The sequence below is a fragment of the Cherax quadricarinatus genome, chromosome 6 (assembly GCF_038502225.1).
Source record: "Cherax quadricarinatus isolate ZL_2023a chromosome 6, ASM3850222v1, whole genome shotgun sequence".
Lineage (NCBI taxonomy): Eukaryota > Metazoa > Arthropoda > Malacostraca > Decapoda > Parastacidae > Cherax > Cherax quadricarinatus.
In genome coordinates, this window is record NC_091297.1 from 61,234,112 (window position 1) to 61,257,004 (window position 22,893).

At 40.7% G+C, this 22,893-nt stretch overlaps 1 protein-coding gene across 1 annotated transcript in view; it reads left to right on the forward strand.

Moving 5' to 3' along the window:
• Positions 1-22,893, forward strand: part of LOC138851087 (chimeric ERCC6-PGBD3 protein-like) — a 57,287-nt gene that overhangs the window by 21,255 nt on the left and 13,139 nt on the right. Inside the window, exon 2 of the mRNA XM_070079524.1 lies at positions 15,111-18,712. Within this exon, the coding sequence (XP_069935625.1) occupies positions 17,166-18,712 (1,547 nt within the window). The 5' untranslated portion in view covers positions 15,111-17,165. The remainder of the gene's footprint in view (positions 1-15,110; positions 18,713-22,893) is intronic.

Below are 22,893 nucleotides of genomic sequence, written 5' to 3' on the forward strand. Positions count from 1 at the left end.
AAACCATTTTCCCCTTAAGAAATAATGTAAATGGAGTTAATCTGTTCCAGACACCCAGAAGTATCAACAAAAAAAATTTTTTTTTTTACCTTAAAGATAGATTTACATGCACAAAAGAATGAACATTACACATGACACTCACCTTTATTTAATGGCTGTTGTTGATGGATGGAAGACAGGGAGGAGGAAGAGAGGTTATTGTTTGGAAGGGGAATCCCCCTCCATAAAGACTAAATACCAAGTCCTTATCAGGGGTCACTTCCCTAGCCACTTCCCCTAGCTTAAATATAGATTTACATGCAGTAAAGAATGACAGATAAATATAAAGCACTAATAAAATGTATAAATGAGCATTTAACATCACACTTACCTTTATTGAAAAGACTTGTTGGTGTATGGCAGACCGGGTGGAGGGGAGAGGGAGGCGAGTTTATTGTTGGGGAATATGACACCAATATCAACTCTGTGGCTTATTTATCTATCACAATTCAACTAATATGACATAATAAACAATATTAACAACATAGAAACATGACACATTCTCTAGAATGAATAAAACAAGTCATTATGTATGTAATGACAGGTGTTCTGTTGTTGTTGTTGGGTGTATAAGGGCCACTGTGAGCGTAAGCCATACATAATGTTGGTGAAGGCTGCAGCTGAGGCGGTGGTGTTTTCTGTAGCCCTATATAACTCCAACAACATTGGAGGAGTTAGAATCACTGAATCACTGAAGAAGGCACCCTCTACCATCATCACAACCACCACCACCCTCTACCACCATCACTACCACCCTCTACCACCACCACCACCACTTTCGTATTTTTCTGTAAACTTTTTCATGAATTATATCATGTTTCTTACATTCTTTACCAAAGAAGCTTTCTTTGGGTCCATGGTGGCTTATTTAGCAGTCACACACAAGAAACAAGTGGCAAAAACAATGGATTATTATGAAATGTTTCGTATAACCTGGCAGGATTTGTTCTCTCACTGAGAAACAACACTACACTGGCTGAGAATGGTGTGGGAAGTGGCTTTGTCTGTGCGCTGGGCACTGAACAGGTTCTGTACGATCGATGAAAATAGAGGTAATTGACGAAAACGAAACCAAAAAATTGAGGAAAAAAAAATCTGCCAAAACCAAAATCGGCGATAACAGAGATTGACGAAAATGGAGGGTCCACTGTATTACGAAATGTATTGTATGAATGCCTGGAGTGATGGTCACTCATGCAGAAACAGTGCCACACTGATGCTCTGATTGTTGTGTGGGAGTCTTTGTGTACCCCTGGCTTCTCCCGGCCACACGGACACATTCCATACAATGGATGAATCACGAGGCAATCACAAAATGCAAGGCTTTATTTTGACGAAAAAAGTTGCCAAAGTTCGAAATTCATGAAGCACGAGGCTCGCAAAACTGGGGTCCATTGTATATATACATTTCCTAATTGATCTAGATTTTCTTCTCTTCTCCATGTGTTACAACTGAAGATTGTATGCATTTACTACTAAGATTTTTGTATATCATATTTTTCTATCAATAAAGTATTTCCATTTAATATGAATTTGTTGTGGACATTAGTTTATGTGTATGCTTCTAGACTGTTGTATTCTGAGCACCTCTGCAAAAACAGTGATAATGTGCGAGTGTGGTGAAAGTGTTGAATGATGATGAAAGTATTTTCTTTTTGGGGATTTTCTTTCTTTTTTGGGTCACCCTGCCTCGGTGGGAGACAGCCGACTTGTTGAAAAAAAAAAAAAAAAAAATTAGTTTATGTACCAATGTAGTATTGAAACCAGTGAGCCCTAGAGACAAGCAAAAAGTTATTTGTGCAGGGTTTGACTGGATGTGAATATTGGAGCTGTATGACCCCAGTGGTTTAGTCCTTAGTTTTGATTATTATAATAATAATAATAATAATAGTGAGTGAACCTCTTTCCACATAAATTGTTATGAAGACATTTCTTTTAATAAAGTTAGAGCATGCAGACCTACCTTCCTTGCTGCTGCTGCTCTTACCCATCATGTGTGGCTTGAGACATGTTGCTGACTTGGTGCACATTTTAACATTTGTTCATGGCTTTGTCCTTTGATTTATTGTTTTTTTTTTATAATTAACAAAGTATTTTCATAGACCTCAAAAACATTTATATTTTAGTTTATATGGTTGTACTTTTTTCTTAACTCTGTATGAATATTTTAACTGATTTCATTACAGGTGTGTCAGATTGCATGAAAGGTTGTATAATTTGCATGCATTCTGAGTACAGGTCTGCCATCACAAATCTGGCAATCAGTTATTCAGTTCCTTCAGTTATTTGGCACTAATTTTGGCTAGCATAATTTCAAATTTCCAGGGTCGCCACACCAACCTGCTGGTACTGTTTGGTGGTGCTGCTTGTTGCATAAGTCATTTCAATTTCTTTTTCTACATTTATTGTTTTAACCTGCTTACTTTTAGCCCTAGCCATGGTTCCAGTGAATAAAAGAAATGCTTCTCATTATGTAAAGCACCTACACAGTACATTATCCATTAAAGATAAGGTGGCTTTGAAGCCACTGTCGGTTGCCATGAGCTCAGTCTCATGAAGCAGGAGAATATACTTTATTACTACGCTAATATCAACACTACAGCTTATTTGCCTATCACAATTGATCTAATATGACATAAGAAACAATATAAATAACATAAAACATGGTAAATACTCCAGAATGAATAATATTTGGCATAACACCGAGCAGTTCGACGGAAGTATGATGAGGATATGGTATACAAATACCATTCTCCTATCCCTGTCTTGGTGGCTTATATTAGAGAAAACGGAGCATAGCACAGGGCTAGCTGTGATATACACTCGTACTGCACAATAAACCTGAAACAAAAAAGTTATTTTCTCTATATAGATTATCACACATAGCAGCATATGTGTAGAGAACCCAGGATAACCCAGAAAAAGTCAACATGGGTTACTCTTAGTACCTTGCTTGGGTTAGCCATATATGATTTTTTGGTAAATATTCGATTCCCAGCCAGGGTAGAAACATTAGGTGTGTTTCTTTATACCTGTTGTCCATGTTTACCCATCAGTAAATGGGTACCTGGCTGTTAGCTGACTAGTGTGGGTGTTATCCTGGGACACTGACCTAATTTTCTTGAAATACTCAGCATAACAAGTGGCTTTCTATATAGCAGTATGTCACTGATGTTGGCTAGGCCTGTATACAGTGGAACCTCAAAAATCGAACTTAATTTGTTCCAGGAGCTAGTTCTAAATTCGAAAAGTCTGAAATTCGAAGCAATATTTCCCATAAGAAATAATGGAAATACAATTAATCCATTCCAGAAACCCAAAAATATTCACACAAAAAATACATTTTATAGAGATTAATTACAGTTTTACATACAACAAATACTATAGTTTTTAATTATGTATAGTAATACATACAAAATAATATTTTTACTTACCTTTATTGAAGATTGATGATGGCATCTGGAAGATAGGGAGGAGGAGAGAGGGAGTTGGGGTTAGTGTTTGGAAGGAGAATCCCCCTCCATGAGGACTTCAGGTAAAGCCCTCTCTGGGGTTATTTCCCTTCTCTGTCTTTTAATGCCACTAGGACCAGCTTGAGTCACTGGACCCATCTCACAATGTCCAGGCGGACATCAACTAAATCTTCCATTGGGCTGCAGAAAACAATATGAAGTTCAACGATGAGAAATTTCAATTACTCAGATATGGTAAACACGAGGAAATTAAATCTTCATCAGAGTGCAAACCAAATTCTGGCCACAAAATAGAGCGAAACACCAACGTCAGAGACCTGGGAGTGATCATGTTGGAGGATCTCACCTTCAAGGACCGTAACATTGTATCAATCGCAGCTGCTAGAAAAATGACAGGATGGATAATGAGAACCTTCAAAACTAGGGATGCCAAGCCCATGATGACACTCTTCAGGTCACTTGTTCTATCTAGGCTGGAATATTGCTGCACACTAACAGCACCTTTGAAGGCAGGTGAAATTGCTGACCTAGAAAATGTACAGAGAACCTTCACGGCGCGCATAACGGAGATAAAACACCTCAATTACTGGGAGCGCTTGAGGTTCCTGAACCTGTATTCCCTGGAACGCAGGCGGGAGAGATACATGATTATACTCACCTGGAAAATCCTAGAGGGACAAGTACCGAACTTGCTCACGAAAATCACTCACTACGAAAGCAAAAGACTTGGCAGATGATGCAACATCCCCACAATGAAAAGCAGGGGTGTCACTAGCACGTTAAGAGACCATACAATAAGTGTCAGGCGCCTGAGACTGTTCAACTGCCTCCCAGCATACATAAGGGGGATTACCAATAGACCCCTGGCAGTCTTCAAGCTGGCACTGGACAAGCACCTAAAATCGGTACCTGACCAGCCGGGCTGTGGCTCGTACGTTGGTTTGCGTGCAGCCAGCAGTAACAGTGTGGTTGGTCAGGCTCTGATCCACCAGGTGGCCTGGCCACAGACCGGGCCACAGGGGCGTTGACCCCCAGAGCTCTCTCCAGGTAAACTCCAGGTAAACAATCCTCTGTTTCTGGCGCCTCTTTAACATTTCCCTAAAATGGGACATGGTTCTGTCACTGAACTTGTTGCAAAGATGGCTTGCTTCACTTTTTCAGGTTTGAATTCTTCACTGTCTATGTACCCCTTAAACTTCTGTACAAACTTCTCAGCCGCCCGTTTGTCTGAACTGGCTGCCTCACCATGTCTTACAACATTGTGTATGCCACTACACTTCTTAAATCTGTCAAACCAGCCTCTGCTGGCCTTAAATTCACTATCAGCACTGGTTCCAGGAGTTTTCTGTACCAGATCGGCATGCAACTTCCTTGCCTTTTCGCAAATAATCATCTCTGAAACAGTCACCTGCAATCCCTTTATCCTTGATCCACACCAGCAACAACTTCTCAACCTCTTCATCTATTTGTGGTCTTTTTTTGGTTAGCATATTAACACCTTTCGCAGCATCAGCTTCCTTGATTTGTTCTTTCTTTGCCAGGATAGATACGATGGTCGACTTGTTTTTCCCGTACATCCTGGCAAGCTCAACACAAGCTCATACTTCTCTATTATTTCCTTCTTCACATCTATGGTGTTTCTCACTTTCTTTACCACAGGGGTACCACTAGCAAGTTTCTTTGGGCCCATGGCAGCTTATTTCACAGTCCCACAAGCACTAAACACAACGAAATAATCGTAAAATGTGTGAATGAGAGTGCAGGCTAGTGTTCACTCAAGCATAAACAAAGCTAGACTGCTCACGGTGCCTGCGCGGGGACGCAGACAGAGCGGGCCTGCGGACATGTCCCGTACCCGGCGGTCCGAAAATAGGGGCGCGTTCGATAATAGGGACACAGTTTGTCCGAAAAAATGGTCCTATTTTCAAAACGTTCGATAAGTGATACGTTAAATTCTTAAGGTTCCACTGTACCTTGTACATGTATGTGTAGTAAATAAAGATATTATTATTTATTATTATTATTATTATTATATTTTCTCAGTTGTTTGTTGGGTTATCTTATTCAAACTTGGGCAATGTATGATGGAAAGATACTTCTTCACGTACACCAAAAATGAAAGAAATCAGACCATAAATAGCGGAGTTCACTTCTCAGCCATTAGCGGCCGCTCAGCGGTATATTTTTGTATGTGTTTTGGTTATATTCTCATTTTTTTGGTCTCATTTGATAGAATGAAAGATATATTACAGAAATAGATATGATTTTGATTGCTTTCATGATGAGAAGTACCTTGAAATTGCGCTCATAGTAGCGAAAATCTTCTACTCTTTAGCGAAGCTCAAGAGTAAACAAATGACGTCACCGTCCAATGCCTGTCCGCCTGCCAGTCCAAATTCCAATACTGAGTCAAAAATGGCTTGACATTATTTATACAATTATTACAATAATGCAGCAGTCTGCATAACAGTAAATCTTCTATTTTTTTGTGAATAAAAATTCCAAATGAAAAGCAAGAGTAACATAAGAGGGTCCTGTAGCTGTGACTAATGAACAGAGAAAATGTTATTTTAGTGCCAGGAATGTCTGCATTGTTTATTCTGGATCCTATTTTGAAATTGGCATCTGTTGAAATTTGTGTGAAATTGGCCAAATTGCCAATTTCTGACCACTTTATTGGGTAGTTGAAATAAGTGAATGGGCGGTTTCTTGTACTCAGTCGACAGACTAGAAGTAAATAAGTTTATTCAGGTATACACAAATACAGTTACATAGATTATCGTACATAGCAGTGTATGTATAGAGAACCTAGGATAACCCAGAAAAGTCAGACAAAGTGACTTATTTCCAGTACCTACCTGGCTTGGGCTTGCCATATATGATTTTTGGTAAATATTTTTTTTTCTCGGTTGTTTGTTGGGCTGTCTTATTAAAACTTGGGCAATGTATGATGGAAAGATGCTTCTTAATGTACAACAAAAATAAAAAAGACGGATGATAAATAAGGAAGTTAACTTCTCAGCCATTAGCCGCCTCTTTGCAGTATATTTTCGTATGGCTTTTATGGTTGTATTTTCATTTTTTTGGACTCATTTGATAGAATGGAAGATATATTACAGAAATAGACATGATTTTGATTGCTTTCATGATAAAAGTTCCTTGAAATTGAGCTCAAAGTAGCGGAAATGTTCGATTTTTGCCGATGTTCAATGAACTGTGCAAGTCAAGTTGGTTAGTTTTATTATGTGTATTCTAACCTAACCACTCTGTAATTCGGCAAACTTAGTAATCCGGCACACTACAGGTCCCAATGATGCCGGATTTGTGATGGAGGACCTGGACATAATCTACTGTTGCTCAAAGCAGATGTTTTCAAATTGGAAGCTTATTAAGGATGAGTAAGGCATTTCATGTTGAATGTGAATGTGCTGAGTAACAGTAGTCTGACACATTAAAAAATTGTAAAGACATCCTGAAATCAAACATCCTATTATGTAAAATAAGTGATGGGCATTTAGGAAAAAAACAAATTTTCTGTTTTTACTCAGGAAGACACTAACAATATCCCAGTAATTAATTTTTATAGTTGGCCTGAAGAAGATAAATTATGTAATATCACAGCACTAGCAAAATGGTTATAAAACAAATAGGCCGACTGAAACAAAATAAATAGCTGGGTCCTGATGAGCTTTTTTCAAGGGTTCTTAAGGAATGCAAAATGGAACTCTCTCAATCATTAACTAATATTTTTAATTTATCTCGTCAAACAGGTGTAGTGTCTGATATGTGGAAGATGATTAATGTAATTCCTATTTTTAAAGCGGGGGACAAGTCATTACCATCAGATTACCTGCCAGTAACCCTTACCTCAATTGTAGGCTAATTACTAGTCAGTTACAGCTAATATTATAAGACGCCATCTGGATAAGCATAATTTGATTAATGATACTCGGCATGGATTCACGAGGGGCCATTCCTGCCTAACTAATTTATTAACTTTCTTCAGTAAAGCTTTTGAGGCTGTTGATCGCAATAAAGAATTCGATATTGTTTGCAGCATCCCCCAAATGAAAAGCAGGGGTGTCACTAGCACGTTAAGAGACAACACAGTAAGTGTCAGGGGCCCGAGACTGTTCAACTGCCTCCCAGCATACATAAGGGGGATTACCAATAGACCCCTGGCTGTCTTCAAGCAGGCACTGGACAAGCACCTAAAGTCGGTACCTGACCAGCCGGGCTGTGGCTCATACGTTGGATTGCATGCAGCCAGCAGTAACAGTGTGGTTGATCAGGCTCTGATCCACCATGAGGCCTGGTCACAGACCGTGCCGCGGGGGTGTTGACCCCGGAACTCTCTCCAGGTAAACACAAAAAATAGAAGATTTGCTGTTATGCAGACTACTGCAATATTGTAATACAGTGGACCCCCGCATAACGATTTCCTCCGAATGCGACCAATTATGTAAGTGTATTTATGTAAGTGCGTTTGTACGTGTATGTTTGGGGGTCTGAAATGGACTAATCTACTTCACAATATTCCTTATGGGAACAAATTTGGTCAGTACTGGCACCTGAACATACTTCCGGAATGAAAAAATATCGTTAACCGGGGGTCCACTGTAATTGTATAAATAACGGCAACCCATTCATGACTGTATTAGAATGGCTAGTTGAACATTTATTGGACAATAACGTCATTTGTTTACTCTTGAACATCAGTAAATATCGAACATTTCTGCCTCTTTGAGCTCCATTTCAAGATCCTTTTCATAGTAAAACCAGTCAAAATCATTTCTGTTTCTATAATATGTGTTTCATTCTATCAAAAGAGACCAAGAAAACAAGAATACAACCATAAATACTATACGAGAATACACCTAAAAATCTGCGTTTTAATCCAAAAACAAGGTCGGAGTTTTTTTTTTCTCATGCACTGAGTGCTGTAGGATTTTTTTTTATACTGGACACATTCCCATGGGAAAGTGGAAAAGAATCTTTCCTCCGTAAGCCATGCGTGTCGTATGAGGCGACTAAAATGCCAGGAGTGATGGGCTAGTAACCCCTTCTCCTGTAGACATTTATTAAAAAAAGAGAAGAAGAAAAACTTTATAGAACATAAGAACATAAGAAAAGAAGGAACACTGCAACAGGCCTACTGATCCATGCGGAGCAGGTCCATGCCCCCCCCCCCCCCGGATTAGACCAATGACCCACCCCCCGGATTATCCCAGTGACCCACCCAGTCTGGTCATCCCCACTCAAGGATGGAGCACTGTACCAGACCCAGCAGCACAAGCTACTCAGGCCCAACTCACCCACCCACACCCACTCATGTATTTATCTAACCTATTTTTAAAACTAGGCAATGTTTTAGCCTCAATAACTGTACTCGGGAGCTTGTTCCACTCATCCACAACTCTATTACCAAACCAGTGCTTTCCTATATCCTTCCTGAATCTGAATTTTTCCAACTTGAAACCATTGCTGCGAGTCCTGTCATGGCTGGAAATTTTCAGCACACTATTTACATCCCCTTTATTTATTCCTGTTTTCCATTTATACACCTCGATCATATCCCCCCTAATTCTACGCCTTTCGAGAGATTGCAGATTCAGGGCCTTCAGTCTATCCTCATAGGGAAGATTTCTGATACATGGGATCATCTTTGTCATCCTCCTTTGTACGTTTTCCAGAGCATTTATATCCATTCTGTAATACGGTGACCAGAACTGAGCAGTATAGTCTAAATGAGGCCTAACCAAGGATATATAGAGTTGAAGAACAACCTGAGGACTTCTATTATTTATACTTCTAGATATGAAGCCAAGAATTCTGTTAGCTTTATTGCGAACACTAATGCACTGTTGTCTTGGTTTTAGGTTACTGCTAACCAGAACTCCTAAATCCTTTTTGCAATTAGTAATATTAAGATCTACATTATTTAGTTTATATGTGGCATGGTTATTTAATTGTCCAACATTTAGAACTTGGCATTTGTCAATATTAAAACTGGGATGCTTGAATGTGCGTGGATGTAGTGCGGATGACAAGAAACAGATGATTGCTGATGTTATGAATGAAAAGAAGTTGGATGTCCTGGCCCTAAGCAAAACAAAGCTGAAGGGGGTAGGGGAGTTTCAGTGGGGGGAAATAAATGGGATTAAATCTGGAGTATCTGAGAGAGTTAGAGCTAAGGAAGGGGTAGCAGTAATGTTGAAGGATGAGTTATGGAAGGAGAAAAGAGAATATGAATGTGTAAATTCAAGAATTATGTGGATTAAAGTAAAGGTTGGATGTGAAAAGTGGGTCATAATAAGCATTTATGCATCTGGAGAAGAGGAATGTAGAGGAGAGAGAGAGATTTTGGGAAATGTTAAGTGAATGTATAGGAACCTTTGAACCAAGTAGGAGAAACTTTTAGAGAGGGTGTGGTAGGTAAGTTTGGGGTGCCAGGTGTAAATGATAATGGGAGCCCTTTGATTGAACTTTGTATAGAAAGGGATTAGTTATAGGTAATACATATTTTAAGAAAAGGAGGATAAATAAGTATACAAGATATGATGTAGGGCAAAATGACAGTAGTTTGTTGGATTATGTATTGGTAGATAAAAGACTATTGAGTAGACTTTAGGATGTACATGTTTATAGAGGGGCCACAGATATATCAGATAACTTTCTAGTTGTGGCTACACTGAGAGCAAAAGGTAGATGGGATACAAGGAGAATAGAAGCATCAGGGAAGAGAGAGGTGAAGGTTTATGAACTAAAAGAGGAGGCAGTTAGGGTAAGATATAAACAGCTATTGGAGGATAGATGGGCTAATGAGAGCATAGGCAATGGGGTCGAAGAGGTATGGCGTAGGTTTAAAAATGTAGTGTTACAGTGTTCAGAAGAAGTTTGTGGTTACAGGAAAGTGGGTGTGGGAGGGAAGAGGAGCGATTGGTGGAATGATGCTGTAAAGAGAGTAGTAAGGGAGAAAAAGTTAGCATATGAGAAGTTTTTACAAAGTAGAAGTGATGCAAGGAGGGAAGAGTATATGGAGAAAAAGAGAGAGGTTAAGAGAGTGGTGAAGCAATGTAAAAAGAGAGCAAATGAGAGAGTGGGTGAGATGTTATCAACAAATTTTGTTGAAAATAAGAAAAAGTTTTGGAGTGAGATTAACAAGTTAAGGAAGCCTAGAGAACAAATGGATTTGTCAGTTGAATATAGGAGAGGAGAGTTAGAGGTATTGGGAAGATGGAGGGAATATTTTGAGGAATTGTTAAATGTTGATGAAGATAGGGAAGCTGTGATTTCGTGTATAGGGCAAGGAGGAATAACATCTTGTAGGAGTGAGAAAGAGCCAGTTGTGAGTGTGGGGGAAGTTCGTGAGGCAGTAGGTAAAATGAAAGGGGGTAAGGCAGCCGGGATTGATGGGATAAAGATAGAAATGTTAAAAGCAGGTGGGGATATAGTTTTGGAGTGGTTGGTGCGATTATTTAATAAATGTATGGAAGAGGGTAAGGTACCTAGGGATTGGCAGAGAGCATGCATAGTTCCTTTGTATAAAGGCAAAGGGGACAAAAGAGAGTGCAAAAATTATAGGGGGATAAGTCTGTTGAGTATACCTGGTAAAGTGTATGGTAGAGTTATTATTGAAAGAATTAAGAGTAAGACGGAGAATAGGATAGCAGATGAACAAGGAAGCTTTAGGAAAGGTAGGGGGTGTGTGGACCAGGTGTTTACAGTGAAACATAAAAGTGAACAGCATTTAGATAAGGCTAAAGAGGTTTTTCTGGCATTTATGGATTTGGAAAAGGCGTATGACAGGGTGGATAGTGGGGCAATGTGGCAGATGTTGCAGGTGTATGGTGTATGAGGTAGGTTACTGAAAGCAGTGAAGAGTTTTTACGAGGATAGTGAGGCTCAAGTTAGAGTATGTAGGAAAGAGGGAGATTATTTCCCAATAAAAGTAGGCCTTAGACAAGGATGTGTGATGTCACCGTGGTTGTTTAATATATTTATAGATGGGGTTGTAAGAGAAGTAAATGCGAGGGTCTTGGCAAGAGGCGTGGAGTTAAAAGATAAAGAATCACACATAAAGTGGGAGTTGTCACAGTTGCTCTTTGCTGATGACACTGTGCTCTTGGGAGATTCTGAAGAGAAGTTGCGGAGGTTGGTGGATGAATTTGGTAGGGTATGCAAAAGAAGAAAATTAAACGTGAATACAGGAAAGAGTAAGGTTATGAGGATAACAAAAAGATTAGGTGATGAAAGATTGGATATCAAATTGGAGGGAGAGAGTATGGAGGAGGTGAATGTATTCAGATATTTGAGAGTGGATGTATCAGCGGATGGGTCTATGAAAGATGAGGTGAATCATAGAATTGATGAGGGGAAAAGGGTGAGCAGTGCACTTAGGAGTCTGTGGAGACAAAGAACTTTGTTCTTGGAGGCAAAGAGGGGAATGTATGAGAGTATAGTTTTACCAACGCTCTTATATGGGTGTGAAGCATGGGTGATGAATGTTGCAGCGAGAAGAAGGCTGGAGGCAGTGGAGATGTCATGTCTGAGGTCAATGTGTGGTGTGAATATAATGCATAGAATTCGTAGTTTGGAAGTTAGGAGGAGGTGCGGGATTACCAAAACTGTTGTCCAGAGGGCTGAGGAAGGGTTGTTGAGGTGGTTCGGACATGTAGAGAGAATGGAGCAAAACAGAATGACTTCAAGAGTGTATCAGTCTGTAGTGGAAGGAAGGCGGGGTAGGGGTCGGCCTAGGAAAGGTTGGAGGGAGGGGGTAAAGGAGGTTTTGTGTGCGAGGGGCTTGGACTTCCAGTAGGCATGCGTGAGCATGTTTGATAGGAGTGAATGGAGACAAATAGTTTTTAATACTTGACGTGCTGTTGGAGTGTGGGCAAAGTAACATTTATGAAGGGATTCAGGGAAACCCGCAGGCTGGACTTGAGTCCTGGAGATGGGAAGTACAGTGCCTGCACTCTGAAGGAGGGGTGTTAATGTTGCAGTTTAGAAACTGTAGTGTAAAGCACCCTTCTGGCAAGACAGTGATGGAGTGAATGATGGTGCAAGTTTTTCTTTTTTCGGGCCACCCTGCCTTGGTGGGAATCGGCCCGTGTGTTAATAATAAAAAAAAAAATTGACTACACAGACCCATTCTCTCACATGTGGGCCTACCAGCTTTCTCCAGCATGATTTGAAGCCCTAGAATTTTTGAGTATATGTATATACGTCAAACACATTGGCTCGTATGACCAAAACAGTCAAAGGGTTAATTGGGGTTAAATTCAATTGGGGATCTGTAACAAGTGGCATTCCACAGGGATCAGTCTTGGGCCTGTTGTTTATAATACATATCAGTGACCTTGATGAGGGAATTACTGGTGATGTGAGCAAATTCGCTGAGGACATGAAGATAGGTAGGATAATTGATTCAAACGTAGATGTCGAGGAACTTCAGGAGGATTTAGACAAACTCAGTTCGTGGTCAGAAAAGTGTCAGGTGCGTTCAATGAAGATAAATGCAAGGTTCTTAAGCTAGGGAGTGTCCATAACCCTAGCACTTATAAGTTAAATAACGTAGAACTTAGCGATCCGGATTACAAAAATGACTTGGGGGTTATGGTAAGCAGCAACCTTAAACCAGACAGCAATGCCTAAGCATACATAATAAGGCAAACAGATGACTGGGATTTATACCAAGAAGTGTAAGCAACAGAAGTTCAGAGGTTATGCTACAGCTTTATACATCATTAGTAAGGCCTCACCTAGATTATTTAGCTCAATTCTGGTCTCCATGTTACAGAATGGTTATCAACTTGTCAGTTCTCTGAACCATTTGTCTACATTCCTGTCTGACACAGCAACATCTTGGGATCTTAATACAGGGAATTCTTCACTTGCCCAACCCTTGGGCATGGCCTACTTCCACATTTGACAAATGTGATACCACCTACGACTGCTGCACCTCTCCGGGCTACGGTATATGAGGTACTTCTTTGCACGTAGGCTGTATTCTTTTCAAGATTGATGGACTGACCACATCGACTCAGGGCTGAGGGATTGATTATCTCAGACTCCTCCTGTTCTTCATCGTTCTCCTTTGTATGGACTCATGAAGCCACTGTGTGGTGAAACGTTTCCTCAATAAAGATACCCAAGTGTTTCACATGTGTCTAATTTATGAACTTGTCGCTTCTCTGAACCATTCATCTACACAGAATGGTTATAAATTTGTTAGAAATCATTCAACGAAGAATGACAAAATTCATAGCATTAGAAATCTTCTGTATGAAGAAAGGTTGAAGTCCCTTAAATTACATTTACTTGTAAGATGAAGAATGAGGGGAGACATGATCGAAGTGTACAAGTGGAAGATGGGTATTAACAAAGGGTTGATGTTGGTGAGGGGCTTTTGATTTAGGGAATTGGATCTGTGCTCCAGTTCCCCGAATTAAGCCTGAATGCCTTCCACATCCCCCCCCAGGCGCTGTATAATCCTCCGGGTTTAGCGCTTCCCCCTTGATTATAATAATAATAAAATTAACAAAGGGGATATAAATAAGGTCTTGAGGATCTCTCTCTCCAAGAGAGAACCTGCAATAATGGATTCAAATTAGATAAGTTTAGAAATGATACAGGAAAGTATTGGTTTGGAAAAAGGGTAGTTGATGAGCAAAACAATCTTCCAAGTAGGGTTATTGAAGCTAGGACCTTGGGTAGCTTCAAATTTAGGTTGGATTTGAATGAGACTTACGTGAGTGAATGGAGTTATCAGGGCTTGTTTCTTGGGCAGCGCTGAAAGTTGCGTTGGACAAATATCCTATTAGTGGGATGGATTGTGAAGGACCTGCCTAGTATGGGCCAACAGGCCTGCTGCAGTGCTCCACCTTTCTTGTGTTCTTATGTCAAACTTCATAAGAAATCACCATTTAGTACATGTGTAAATAATGTCAAGGAAAATGCTCCTTTGGCTTCATAACATGTTTATCACATAGTGTGAGCTTCAACTGCCTTGTTATTAGAGAAATTATCATAAAACAGTGTAGAATGCAAAATGGAGGATAACTTTTGGATTGCAATTTTTCAGTAGTGTTATGTAAATTCACGCAGTCTGATTTTGGGTTAATCCAGGGTTTACTTTAATGCATAACATAACTTAAATTGTAATGTAGTGCTATCACCACTTGTCTTTTTTATCATTAAAATTTTATGTTTTGTTAAGTTTTTTTTATTTTTTAAGTAATTGTTCCATGTCTTCAAAATTTCTCTTGAAATCCTCTGGCTTAGAGGAATAAATGTCCCCAATAGAAATAAGTCACTTTGTCTGACATTTTTGGGGTTATCCTAGGTATTCTACACATATGCCACTATGTATGATAATTTTATGTGTACCTGTATCTGAATTAACTTATCATTATTGTGGTGTTTTGCATATCTTTTATATGCAGTAGCTGTAGTAATAATACAGTAATATATTTTCCTTTGTTTACAAGTCCTGTTTTGTTTATCAGTACATGTAGGTTCAATTTTAGTGTCTGATGTGTTAAATGGCTGCTGGGTCATAGCTCTGTGAAAATTTGATCTAGCATCTCTTCCTTTCAGAAAGTCTAAATTATGGAAACTGGAGATGGAGAAAGACCAGAGTCTGATTGTACCTTGGGGGAACAAAAACAGCAAACATCAAGAAAGGAGAACGCTAGTGTAAGTATATACTAAACATTGTTACCAGAGGTGCATTTTAATCTAACAAGTGTCAGTAGGGTATAGGCACCGATATCCCTCATGTCTCTCCCTATGCAAAAATGCTATGCATATAAAGGGCCCTAAGATCTGGAATTCATTTCCTGAACATACAAAAGGGCCCCTGGTTAGAAATCACCTCATCTCCCAAAATTATCCACACAAACACTATACAGTGGAACCTTGGTTTTCATCGTTGATTCGTTCCAGAAAGTCCGATGAACACTGAACTTGACGAACACCAAAGCAATATTTCCCATCAGAAATAGTTTAAATCCAATTAATTCGTTCCAGACACCCAAAAAAATACATTTTATAGAGAATAACTATAGTTTTACATCCAAAAAAAAAAAAAAGAGAAATGTTAAGAACTAATGAAATGGATAAATGAGCATTTAACCCATAAACGGTCCAAATGTATATATACAGTAGACCGTCATTTATCACGGTAGTTACGTTCCCGAAAACACCGTGTTAGGTAAAAACTGTGTTAGATGAACTGAAGAACTTATAGGAAAAATAGGGTTATGTTCCTGAGAGCCCCCAAAAAGCCAAACGGCTTTTTTTTTAGGCCTCCACATCTTAGAAAAATAAAAGTGAATATGCAATTGTAGTTCATTGTTGTGATGTATTACGTTGTTTTTACTGCTTAAGACTGCAAATGTAACCTTAAACTGTGGGTGCTGGTGTTTGTGGATGATTGTGAAAAGAGTGGAGAGTTATGCTGTGGCCCTACTGGGCTGAGGTGGATGGTAGAGGTTCTGGTACTGAAGCTGATGGCTGTACTGGAGTGTCTAACTTTAAAGTCATTCAGTCAGTCAAGTCAATCAGTAAGTTAGTCAAGTCGTTCAGTAAGTCAGTCAAGTCATTCAGTAAGTCGGTCAGTAAGTCGGTCAAGTCATTCAGTAAGTCAGTCAAGTCATTCAGTAAGTCAGTCAAGTCATTCAGTAAGTCAGTCAAGTCATCCAGTAAGTCAGTCAAGTCATCCAGTAAGTCAGTCAAGTCATTCAGTAAACCATACCACGAGCGGGATTTGAACCCGCGGTCAGAGAGTCTCAAAACTCCAGACCGTTGCGGGGTCAAATCTCGCCCGTGGTATGGTTTGTTTGCAATCGTGTCATTATGATTTCATGAGTCATTCAGTAAGTCAGTCAAATCATTCAGTAAGTCAGTCAAATTATTCAGTAAGTCAGTCAAGTCATTCAGTCAGTCAGTCACACAAACTTATGTTTACCTCCTTTTATGTGTACAAAGTAATACTTCATTATGGCCACAGGATGTCTTGTCTAATATCTTTGTTTGCTTCGTTAATTCTAAGACTTCTTAACCCAGGTAATAGACGGTCCAAACATATACATATGTTTTTACTGCTAGTGCCCCAAACTTATATATACGTTTTATTTGTCATACATTCAACATTGCCACGATAAGCCTGAGTCACCTAGACATGAGAGAATGGGTGTGCGCACTCACTGTGTGCCATATTAAAATAATTGGGGATGCCTGGGTACCATATGCTCTTTTTTCCTATTAAAAAAACAACGATTTTTTTTTTCTCAAAAAATTTGGGGCACTATGGTAGAGAACGTATGTATACGTTTGGACCGTTTACGGGTTAAACCTTTTCTTGCCACTTTTAGCAACACTGGTATGCCTACTGGGAGTCATGATTGCTTAGCAGATACAAGATATATTAATTAACCCTTTCAGGGTCCGTCCCGTAGATCTACGGCTGGTCGGTGAGTGTCCAAACCGTAGATCTACGCCAAAATTCTAGCGCCGTCAAATTTAGCGCGAAAGCGCTCATAGGCCTACATGTGAGAGAATGGGTCTGCGCCGTGGGTGTGCGCCATAAACAAAAAATCTAGGCGCCTGCATAGCATTGTGGGAACGCCGCCTCAGTCACCCTTGTTCACCATGCCTCGTCGCAAGTCAGCTCTCACTCCCCGGAAAATTGGGACTCTCCTCTTCCTGTCTGATAGTTCTGACACTGATGGAAGTGGAAATGAAGACGAATTCTACGGCTTTGATAAGTTAGTGACCGAAAATAATGACCAGGATATCGATAATGGTGCAGAAAACCCCGACGATCCTCGACCTTCTACCTCTGGTGTGGGCACTCGTGACTCACGGTCGGGTGTTCCTAAACGTAAGAGAAAACTAATATTTTCCCGTGGCCTGGCCTCTGACTTTAGTAATGACGATGATTCTGACATGGATTGTGATTTTATTGCGCTCGACGATCATTCGAGTAGTGATAGTGAGGAAACATATTCACCAGTGAAGCGTCGGTATGTTTGCCGCCACATGCGCTCAGGTAGTGTACCCTATGCTGTGCCCAGGGGACGGAGTACATCCCGGAGTACATCCCGGAGTACATCCCGTGGCCCTACACCCGTTTTAGGTAGTGATAGTGAGGATGATGTGGCTACACTTGGCATGGATGGGCCACAGGCATCAGTGGATGGTGTTAGTGGGGCTGGTGGTGGTAGTGGCACCGCCATGCGTGACTCACTGTGCCACGCGGGGACCCACGCTGCTGACTCGTCAGTTCAAGGACAAAGCGGAGCGTCACCCACCAGCCCGCCACAACCACCCGTACAACCAACCTATGATGTCCAGTATCCACCAGCAAACCGTATCTGGGATTGGCAGCAAAATCCCAATTTTGTTCCCAGCCCTCACCACTTTGATGACTCTCAAAGTGGAATTCTACCTACCTGTCCCCTTGGAACCACGGCCAATGAACTGGAATTCTTTGAATTATTCTTTGACCAGCCATTGATGGAAATTATTGTCAGGGAAAGTAATAAGTATTTTCAGTACACCATGGCAAATACGATCTTATCACCACAGTCAAGACTACACAGGTGGAAAGAGACGACTGTTGCAGAAATGTATTTGCTTTTTGCAACAATGCTTATGCCTCACATCTATAAGCATAATATAAAAGCATACTGGTCCACAGATCGGCTAATTTGTACCCCATCCTTCAGTGAAATAATACCAGTGAACAGGTTTATCTTACTGTTACGTATGTTGCACTTCTCTGACAAAACCAGGCCTGACAGAAGTGACAGGTTATACAAGATTAGAAATGTTTTCATGTATCTCAAACAAAAGTTCAGGATATACTTTTATCCATTCAAGAATCTTGTAATTGACGAGTCTTTGATTTTGTTCAAAGGTAGACTGTCATTCAAGCAGTATATACCGAGCAAGAGGAACCGCTTTGGTATAAAATTGTTTGTACTCTGTGATTGTGACAGTGGCCTGGTGTTGGATATTGTTGTATACACGGGTAGTAAAACATTGAAAGATACCAAGATGTTATTGGGTATATCAGGTGACGTAGTGAGAAACATGATGGCACCTTATCTTGGTAAGGGCCATACATTATATACCGATAACTGGTACACAAGCCCATTACTCAGTGATTTCATGCGAGTGAACAAGACAGATGTGTGTGGCACAGTGCGTTCTAATCGTAAACATATGCCCAGCCTCAACGCAGGTGTTCGTGGTGATGACGTGCAGGTGTTTACTGCCAATGACATCATGGCATTACGGTGGCATGACAAACGAGATGTCACATTGTTGACAACCATTCACCGTAATGAAATGCAAGACAGTGGCAAAGTTGATCGAGTGACTAATGAACGTATTCGAAAACCAGTGACAGTGATTGATTATACACAAAACATGCGCTTGGTTGACAAGTGTGACATGCAGATTGGTTTTGTTGACTGTGTTCGTAAGAGTTACAAGTGGTACATGAAACTTTTCTTCCATCTCATGGACATTTCAATGCTGAATGCATATAATATGTACCAAATAAAGACTGGTAACAGACCACCGTATGGTGAATTTTGTTTGTCTGTTGTCAGACAACTCATAATGAAGTACCAGGTAACAACACCTGCAATACAACATGGTCCTCGAATTCATCACAATATACCCAAGCGTTTGAGGAGAGAAGGTGATCATTTCATAATACAGCTTCCTTCAACTCAAAAGAAATTTGCTCAAAAGAGATGCATTGTCTGTGCACAAACAAAACGACGGCAACAAAGACGCAAAGACACTCGGTTTATGTGTGAGGAATGTAAGGTGCCTCTGTGCATGGTGCCTTGTTTCAAGGAGTTCCACAAGCTCCAGCAGTTCTAAAACCATGTCCAGTGATTGTAAATATGTAAATATATGATAGAACATTAGTATTATACAATATTTGTGCATGTTTATTGTAATAAACAACAGTGGTAAACAATAATATGATAATAACTTTAGTGCGGTTATTGTGTTCAATACAGTCATTCCTGGAGTGGAACCACAGTCGATGGCCTCCACTCCAAACCAACAGATACAGATACTAATGCCGGAAAAAAAATCCCCCCCCAGTACTAACAATACCACCAGTCCGATAACATTCTTCTTTGCAAATATACAGGGTCTAAAGCCAGCAACAAACAACAAAATACCTTTCATCCGTGGACTGCTTGCAGAAGCAAAGGCAATGTTCGCGGCTTTCACTGAGACCCACATAAAGGATCACTTGGACAACGAAATATGGATCCCAGGTTACAACCTATACAGATGTGACAGAGTGAACAGGCAAAAGGGGGTGGTTGGCCTGTAAATTGCAGAGTCACTTGTTTGCACAGAACTGCTTAATGCCTCAAATGACGTAGTGGAAGTTTTAGCAGTAAAGGTCGAGAACCAAAATCTAGTCATTGTGGTAGTCTACAAGCCTCCGGATGCAACATCCCAGCAATTCCAGGAACAGCTGTTAAAAATTGACCACTGTCTGGAAAATCTTCCAGCTCCTGCACCCAACATCTTGCTCCTGGGGGATTTCAACTTAAGGCACCTAAAATGGAGGAATATAGCAAATAATATTGTTGCAGTAATAACACCAGGAGGCAGCTCTGATGAAAACTCACACTCACACGAGCTTTTAAATCTCTGCACAAAATTCAATTTAAACCAGCAAATAATAGAGCCTACTAGACTGGAGAATACACTAGACCTCATCTTCACTAACAATGATGATCTGATAAGAAATGTCACAATATCAAAAACAATATACTCGGATCACAACATAATTGAGGTTCAGACATGTATGCGTGGAGCCCCAGACCGACAAAATGAGACTAGTCACGAGGGAGCATTCACCAAATTCAACTTCAATAACAAAAGCATAAAGTGGGACCAAGTAAACCAAGTCCTAACCGATATAAGTTGGGAAGATATACTAAGCAACACAGACCCAAACTTATGCCTAGAACAGATTAACTCGGTGGCACTCGATGTATGCACAAGGCTTATTCCTCTAAGAAAAAGGAGGAGTAGATGTAAAATAGAAAGAGACAGGCGCTCCCTTTACAGGCGACGGAAAAGAATAACAGAGCGGCTAAAAGAGGTCAATATATCTGAAATGCGCAGGGAGACATTGGTCAGAGAAATAGCAAGCATCGAACTTAAGCTAAAAGAATCCTTTAGGAGTCAGGAATCGCGGGAAGAACTAAAAGCCATAAATGAAATCGAAAGAAACCCAAAGTATTTCTTCTCCTATGCCAAATCAAAATCGAGAACAACGTCCAGTATTGGGCCCCTACTTAAACAAGATGGGTCCTACACAGATGACAGCAAGGAAATGAGTGAGCTACTCAAGTCCCAATATGACTCAGTTTTTAGCAAGCCGCTAACCAGACTGAGAGTCGAAGATCAAAATGAATTTTTTATGAGAGAGCCACAAAATTTGATTAACACATGCCTATCCGATGTTATCCTGATGCCAAATGACTTCGAACAGGCGATAAATGACATGCCCATGCACTCTGCCCCAGGGCCAGACTCATGGAACTCTGTGTTCATCAAGAACTGCAAGAAGCCCCTATCACGAGCCTTTTCCATCCTATGGAGAGGGAGCATGGACACGGGGGTCGTCCCTCAGTTACTAAAAACAACAGACATAGCCCCACTCCACAAAGGGGGCAGTAAAGCAACAGCAAAGAACTACAGACCAATAGCACTAACATCCCATATCATAAAAATCTTTGAAAGGGTCCTAAGAAGCAAGATCACCACCCATCTAGAAACCCATCAGTTACACAACCCAGGGCAACATGGGTTTAGAACAGGTCGCTCCTGTCTGTCTCAACTACTGGATCACTACGACAAGGTCCTAAATGCACTAGAAGACAAAAAGAATGCAGATGTAATATATACAGACTTTGCAAAAGCCTTCGACAAGTGTGACCATGGCGTAATAGCGCACAAAATGCGCACTAAAGGAATAACAGGAAAAGTCGGTCGATGGATCTATAATTTCCTCACTAACAGAACACAGAGAGTAGTCGTCAACAGAGTAAAGTCCGAGGCAGCTACGGTGAAAAGCTCTGTTCCACAAGGCACAGTACTAGCTCCCATCTTGTTCCTCATCCTCATATCCGACATAGACAAGGATGTCAGCCACAGCACCGTGTCTTCCTTTGCAGATGACACCCGAATCTGCATGACAGTGTCTTCCATTGCAGACACTGCAAGGCTCCAGGCGGACATCAACCAAATCTTTCAGTGGGCTGCAGAAAACAATATGAAGTTCAACGATGAGAAATTTCAATTACTCAGATATGGTAAACATGAGGAAATTAAATCTTCATCAGAGTACAAAACAAATTCTGGCCACAAAATAGAGCGAAACACCAACGTCAAAGACCTGGGAGTGATTATGTCGGAGGATCTCACCTTCAAGGACCATAACATTGTATCAATCGCATCTGCTAGAAAAATGACAGGATGGATAATGAGAACCTTCAAAACTAGGGAGGCCAAGCCCATGATGACACTCTTCAGGTCACTTGTTCTATCTAGGCTGGAATATTGCTGCACTCTAACAGCACCTTTCAAGGCAGGTGAAATTGCCGACCTAGAAAATGTACAGAGAACTTTCACGGCGCGCATAACGGAGATAAAACACCTCAATTACTGGGAGCGCTTGAGGTTTCTAAACCTGTATTCCCTGGAACGCAGGAGGGAGAGATACATGATTATATACACCTGGAAAATCCTAGAGGGACTAGTACCGAACTTGCACACGAAAATCACTCACTACGAAAGCAAAAGACTTGGCAGACGATGCACCATCCCCCCAATGAAAAGCAGGGGTGTCACTAGCACATTAAGAGACCATACAATAAGTGTCAGGGGCCCGAGACTGTTCAACTGCCTCCCAGCACACATAAGGGGGATTACCAACAGACCCCTGGCAGTCTTCAAGCTGGCACTGGACAAGCACCTAAAGTCAGTTCCTGATCAGCCGGGCTGTGGCTCGTACGTTGGTTTGCGTGCAGCCAGCAGCAACAGCCTGGTTGATCAGGCGCTGATCCACCAGGAGGCCTGGTCACAGACCGGCCGCGGGGGCGTTGACCCCCGAAACTCTCTCCAGGTAAACTCCAGGTAAACAGTGAGTATATATATATCAATTATATACAGTATTGGTCTCTCAGGCCCCAAATGTTAGTAGGAATAGAAAAAAATTGGAAAAGAAAAGAAAAAACAACTAAAACAACAAAATAATATGATACGCGTATGTGGAATTCGTCGATGTTGCCGCCACCACATCATTTTCTACAAACTTCTTGGC